This window comes from Dicentrarchus labrax, unplaced genomic scaffold, assembly GCF_905237075.1.
Source record: "Dicentrarchus labrax unplaced genomic scaffold, dlabrax2021, whole genome shotgun sequence".
Classification (NCBI taxonomy): Eukaryota; Metazoa; Chordata; class Actinopteri; family Moronidae; genus Dicentrarchus; species Dicentrarchus labrax.
In genome coordinates this window covers 2,947,316-2,953,963 of record NW_026136721.1, presented here as the reverse complement: position 1 = coordinate 2,953,963, position 6,648 = coordinate 2,947,316, and the positions used below count along the sequence as shown (strand labels likewise).

Below are 6,648 nucleotides of genomic sequence, written 5' to 3'. Positions count from 1 at the left end.
TCTATCCATCAAAGATATAAAAAGACAGAATATATATATTTAATAAAAAAAGAAGTTCATGTGTTCTTTGTATAACAATAGTAAGAATCATTTCTTAATTTAAACTTGGTGATTTACAGGCTCTTTTCATGCATGTTAATGAAGTTAAAGAGGAAGAAAGCCAGGGCAACGTTTCACACCTTGATGTCTTACTGTACAAACCACAGAGAGACAAACTGTCTTCAGATATCACATCCTCTTTTTTTAATGTACAAATATATATTGTGATTAACTGACATACAGTATTCAACCCCCAGTATGTGATCGACAGAGACGTGAGGAGCAGCTATGAGTTTAACAGCAGCAGCGAGTGGATTTGTTGTCTTCCTTCTCTCTGTACAAGGTACTGTACATCTACACTGATATGAAGTTAGCAGTTAGCACACGTCAGAAATGAAGAGGTGTGGTTTTGGTAAAGAAAAAGATTTGATGTTTGCTGCGATGTGTTGTGATCCCTGAAACAGCAGACATTCACCAGTCTGCTAATGTCCATGACCAGACAATATGTCCATGCTGTGCTGCTTTAAGTGTCTCTATTGTAGCTTTGACAAACAAGGAAAAAGGACACAAATGCAGACAACCAGGTAGGCAGGAAGAGTTCAATGATTATAATGGTAAAGTGAAAGTAGAAAGTAGAGGATCCTCAGGTAACAGGAGGGGGCAGGTAAAGGGTGCAGGCAGGTAGATTCAATGCATTAAAGGACTTTATTGAAAACGTCAGTTGAGAATTTGTGAAAAAGTGTTATCTACATATCAATGTTGGAAAAACTAGTCAACAAGCGTAAATAGTTTCCAACACCTCAGAGTTCTGCATTACTCTACAGTTTCCATTCACCCTCTGCAGCAGCCTGACCACAGACAGTTAAGCAAACAAGCACAGCAGACTCTTGTTTTATATGTCACACTGTGGCGTGGATTAATACGAAGGCTGGCCTAGACTGCAGCCAAGGGTGCCCTCATGTACAAGGGCCCCGGATTGGCCTGTACTGCTGCAGATATTGTACCTGTTGCTTTAGAGAGCTAAAAGCTGTTAACTGCTTGCAGATGTGCTGTCAACCACTTGTTTCTGTACTCTGTCTCAACGTTTTGTGAATGTGTGAATGCCAGTATACCCCAAATGTGTGCAACAGAACAAACAGGAGTCAAAGGTGCTGATATGTCAATTCACCTGTGAGCATGACAGATGCACCGGTCAACAAGCGATTCTGCTCCCCTCCTCTTCACAGACAGAGCTGATCTCTATGATGACCTCATGAATTATGTGCTCATCGCTTTTTCTGCAACAATAAAGTTAAAAGGACACTTGTGATGCTCTGTGGGGAGAAATTGCTCTTCTGTGTGACTTCAGCAGATATTGTTGACGCCCTTTAAAGTCTCCAAGACGGCAAAATTATTGCTGCAGATTGCAAGCTGGCCATGAGGGGCCCACACAAAGAGTAGCCTAGGGGCCATGACCACCTTTATCAACCACTGATCACATCTTTCTGATATTTAATCTTCACCTTTTTTATCCTGTTCAGTAAGTATACCGTGTTAAAGCACACAGTTTCAATACATTGCTGTTTCTTCTCTACACCCTCTGTATGGCGTCCTGCCTCAGCGCTCTTACAGATTAACTGCAGAGATCATCTGTGTATCTTTGACCTACGTTATAAATTCTTAAATAAAACTGAATGACAGATTGTAGATTTCTCCATACCTCTGTTTGCTTTGGTATTGAGCAGAAATAACATTAAAACTTGATTAACAGTGTATACCCATTTTTGAAACAGAAAATGGTTGATACAGATTAAGTCTGGTTAGGGTTAGTTCTGGTTAAGATAACAAAGACTGCAGTAAAACAGTCTTTTTTTAAACTTTTTTAAACTTTTTTTAAAGTACATTGTCATGACCTGGCTCTGGAGCCGTGACAAAAACAAGGAGACGCAGATTAACGGCAAATTATAAGCAATTTATTTTAACAGAACAGAAAAAACGCAACCAGAAAACTAAAGATAAACTAAAGATACATTGAGGTGTGTTTATCAGTAAAGTCAGTGGTGGAAGTGTGTGTATGCATGGGTGTGATGTGTAGTGAAAGGTAAATGTTAGATGCCAGAACACAACAAAACCAAGCACAAGAGATGAAAGCAAGAGAGAGAATCTCAGCAAGAGACGCGGGGCTTTTTATAGCCGGGAAACACCGGGCCAGGTGCTTCTGGCTACGCTGATTCGGTCCACCCCTCAAGTACCTGCAGCCTTAAAAGGAAGAGGAAACATTAGAACCAAACGCAATGACCATGCTTCCCATTGAAAACAAGTTGGTGCTATAAGATTATCTTTGTCTCACACTGACTAAAGTTGAAGTCACGAGAGCAGCTTCACTACAAAAGAAAATCTGTCTCCTGATGTTGTTTAGAGTGTGATTGTAGTTTCTGATGTGCTCTGTGTTACAGTGATACAGGGTCAGAATGACTGGGGAGTGACTTACAGCTCTACTGAGATCTGTGTCTTAAAAGGATCAACAGTGGACATACGCTGCAGATACAGATATCCATCCAGAATAAAGGACAGTGATACTACAGTTGAGAACACATTCTGGTTTACTAAAATGAATGGAGATGTGACTGTGGATCTGAGAACAGACTCAGAGTATTCAGGTCGTGTTCAGTATCACTGTGACAACAACATCTGCACTCTGAGAATCACAGACCTGAGAGAGAGCGACTCAGCTGAGTATAAGTTCAGGTTCATAACAAACCAACCAGGTGGAAGTTATACTGGTTTACCTGGAGTCACTTTGTTGGTCACAGGTAACATTTTCATTCATCTGTTAATTATTCCAAATGTTCAACATCTACAGAACAATAATATAAATGTGTTGTGTGTATTTGTCTGTGTGTATGTTGACAGTTTTGTCTAAAATAACATTCCTGTTCCTTCTTCACTGATCCAGGTCTCCAGGTGCTGGTCAGCGGAACGAGTTGGTTGTCTTACTGGGCAAAGCTGAAGTGTCAAAGCAGTTGTCGTCTACCTGATCATCCTTCCTACGTCTGGTACAAAAATGGACAGAAAATTCCAACAGAAACATCTTCATCTTATTCAGGCTACTTTGATTCTGCAGACAGTTATTCCTGTGCTGTTAAAGGACATGAGGATTCCCCCTCTCCTTCAGTGTGTGAGTTTACTACACAGTCTTCCACTAACACAGCGCCATCTGCTGGAGACTTATAACTACATGTATTTTTAATATGGACATTTTCACCAACTCTGGTTTAAATATCTTTCAGGTGTCTTTGATCAATCCTGCAACAGAGTGACTTACACTGACAGAAGCATCTGTGCCTCCAAAGGCTCATCAGTGGACATTTCTTCCACCTACAACAGTCATGAAACTATCAGCTCTAAATTCTGGTTCAGTTCTGAACGTAGTCATCAGTGGCAGAGTCCCTCACAGTCTGAGGACCTCAGTGAAGACTCCCAGTATGCAGGTCGTGTTCAGGTCCTTGAAACAGAGAGAGGACGCTCCATTCTGAGAATCACTGACCTGAGAGAGAGCAATTCAGCCCAGTATCGCTTCAAATTCACAGCAGGAAGCTTTGAATGGAACAGTATTTTACCTGGTACAACTCTGACTGTCACAGGTACTGATGAACACAAACTGATGGAAATACACCAACATAGTATATTTAACAACACTGAACATGTTGATAATGATCATCATCATGAGTTTGTGTAATTACTGTTGTGTAGTTACTAATGCTCGCTGATACTTGTAGGAATAGTAACTGTTGTGTTGATGTGTATGTACATCTATCAGCCATTTCTTTTAGAGCCAGTGATAATAATATTGATTCTTGTTCTCATATCCAGCTCTGCAGGTTCAGGTGACCAGAATAAAAGTCTATCAGTCTTATACTGAGGCAGAGCTGAAGTGTCACAGCAGCTGCAGTCCAGTTGGTCGTCTTTCCTACGTCTGGTTCAAGAATGAAACGAAAATCACATCGGTGGAGACATCTTCTTATAAAGACCGGTTTTATCCCAGAGACATCATCTCTTGTGCTTTGAAAGGACATGAGAATTACGGCTCTCCCTCAGTGTGTGAGTTTACTTCACTGTGTCAGGAAAACACTTTTTATTTTAAAAACAAAATTCTGTGAGACTAATTAAAATAGGCATACTTCTGTGGTAACAATTTTCTAATGTTTAAGTAACTCATATTCATATCTTCTCCAGATGCTCCGAGGCCTTCCTCTGTGTCAGTGAGTCCCTCTGGTGAGATAGTGGACAACAGTTCAGTGACTCTGACCTGTAGCAGTGATGCTAACCCAGCAGCTAATTATACCTGGTACAAGAAGAATGGAGATCCAGACCTTCATCCTCTCAGTAAAGAACCACAGCTTGTCTTCAGGTCCATCCAGTCCTCTGACTCTGGAGAGTATTACTGTACAGCTGAGAATGAGCTGGGGAGGAGAACATCTCAATACATCTCTATTAATGTGAAATGTGAGTGAAACACTTTATTTAAAAATAACAACTTAAATCTGTCCAGTGTTTGCAGGAGGAGGTTTTACTGATCATGTGTACTTTCTTCAGCTCTACTTGCTTCACATTCACAGTCTGCTGTAATTCACTGAGCAGCTCCAGGAGATTTTAGGAGTTTTATGCAGTTTTGGGATTCAGATTCAAACCGGCATCAGAGGAATTCATTTTAAAATACTTCACCCTCCGCTCTCTAAGCAACCACCTACTTTTCCAATGTTGAAAAATGACCATACACACATTCACTGATGTTGATGAGTTGTCTCTGTGTACATTTCATCCTCCAGATGCTCCGAGGGTTCCCTCTGTGTCAGTGAGTCCCTCTGGTGAGATAGTGGACAACAGTACAGTGACTCTGACCTGTAGCAGTGATGCTAACCCAGCAGCTAATTATACCTGGTACAAGGAGAATGAAGATTCACCAAAAGCATCAGGACAGATCTTCATCATCACTGACTTCAGACCTGAACACAGTGGGAATTATTACTGTGAAGCCCAGAATGCAAGAGGACGTCATAACTCCATCTTACATCTGATTGTTGTAGCAGGTGATTTTCTCCATGACAATAACTGACTGATTAACAGACACTATCACCTGGTAAAGTGATTCATGAATCAAACCCTACTAGTGAGGTCCAGTACAGTATATCTAATAACTGTCTGTCTCCATTTCTAGGGAACTCAACAGTGATGATAAATATCATCAGGTTGACTCTGGTGGTTGTGATGCCGATTCCTCTTCTTCTGCTTTGTCTGTGGATGAGGTGAAACCAAAATGAATCAGTTAAATCACTGAAAACATCACTGATTGAATGTTTATTGTCACAGTTTAGAAGTTTTCTATTAAACTTTGTATTTTTGCTTTTGGATTGAATTCAGGAAGAAGAAAACTCTGAGCTCCAGCACTGAACCAAATGAACCCACAGAGACTATGGAGGTGAGAGAGATATTGGGCCACAGTGACAGAACTTACTCTACCAAAGGGTTGTCATCTGTTGGATTGTAGATTCAGAGGCACTCATTACATATAACTTGATTAGTAGCATCTTCCTCATCAGAAACCACCAATGTGTATTTACATTTTCCAGCCACATTTACTGCAGATGTCCTTTGTACCAAAGAGCACATTTTAATATCAAATGAGTTTGTATCCAAATTCCATTTCTTAGGACTTTGACTCTCATCTTGTTGTGTCTCCCATCAGCTGCGGTCTGTTTCTGATCATATCAACGTCTCCGCCTCGAACAGCATCACTGCAGCACAGACAGAAGACACAGAGGAGCAGGAACACCTGGTGTGAAGGTCCGTCAGGTTGGAGTCTGCTGAATGGAAACAAACTCAAAACAACTTCCTAGTTCCATTTCTGAGAAATAACTCAACAGAACTTGATGTGATTTTCTTCAGATGCAGTCAAACCAGAGGGGACTCACCTGGATGGAGACAGAGACAAGTACAACACTGAAGTAGTCCAGTGGAGAGCGAGGCTGTGGAGGATGTGGGGGAAGTGGATACATTTACCTTCAACTCCAAAAGTTTTCATGTTGAGTTTTCAGTAGCAGCAGCAGGTAGGAGTCAGCAGCACAGGCAGTCAGCAGCAGCATGGAGCAGAAGATCTGAGGAGAGGGTGTAGAGGAAAAAATATATATTATTATCATTCAGTATACAACCTTTGTGTTAACTGTGATTCTTTGTGTTACACCACTCTGTAGAAGGCTGTTTCCGCTGCACTGCAAATTAACTTGCTGTCTTAATACAAGGACAAATCACATTTGCTTCATGTAATACATGACAGGCTTAAAGATAGCCCAACCTACACATGTCTGATAAACTACATAATAACCACCTGCATACAAGGACAGACACATTTATAGCCTGGCTTGAACATCTAAACTTTTTCCTTTTTCTTTTGGTCTGAGAAGGGAGTGGGCCCTCACTTGGGAATGCCTCCCTTATTTGTCCCTGACATCTATCTCTTTATGAAACATCACAACTCTTTGTTCTTATACATATAAAAACCCTGGTATTAATGCATTCTTCATCGACTCATCGGGAGACACTGACTGTTACTTGTTGATGTCGATCCTTCTG

The 6,648-nt window shown here is 40.9% G+C and overlaps 1 protein-coding gene across 3 annotated transcripts; it reads left to right on the top strand.

Annotated features, from left to right (window-relative positions):
- The first annotated feature begins 302 nt into the window (after positions 1-302).
- Positions 303-6,648, top strand: LOC127355149 (B-cell receptor CD22-like). Of its 3 annotated transcripts, none has more exons than XM_051385658.1 (11): positions 303-382; positions 2,475-2,831; positions 2,975-3,196; positions 3,309-3,662; positions 3,892-4,119; positions 4,255-4,524; positions 4,848-5,108; positions 5,237-5,324; positions 5,440-5,497; positions 5,765-5,862; positions 5,965-6,648. In XM_051385658.1, exons 1-10 carry the CDS (start codon positions 328-330, stop codon positions 5,858-5,860), a joined length of 1,989 nt encoding a protein of 662 aa, XP_051241618.1. In that variant the 5' UTR covers positions 303-327; the 3' UTR covers positions 5,861-5,862; positions 5,965-6,648. The 3 variants fall into 3 exon arrangements, with proteins under 3 accessions (XP_051241618.1, XP_051241619.1, XP_051241620.1); XM_051385659.1 differs by having other exon boundaries at positions 5,765-5,871; XM_051385660.1 differs by lacking the exon at positions 4,848-5,108.

Coding starts and splice junctions, on each gene's coding strand:
- LOC127355149 (XM_051385658.1), top strand. CDS start 328: ATGAGTTTAACAGCAGCAGCGAGTGGATTTGTTGTCTTCCTTCTCTCT. Junction 4,120..4,254: donor TTACGGCTCTCCCTCAGTGT/GTGAGTTTACTT, acceptor TATCTTCTCCAG/ATGCTCCGAGGCCTTCCTCT. Junction 5,325..5,439: donor CTGCTTTGTCTGTGGATGAG/GTGAAACCAAAA, acceptor GATTGAATTCAG/GAAGAAGAAAACTCTGAGCT.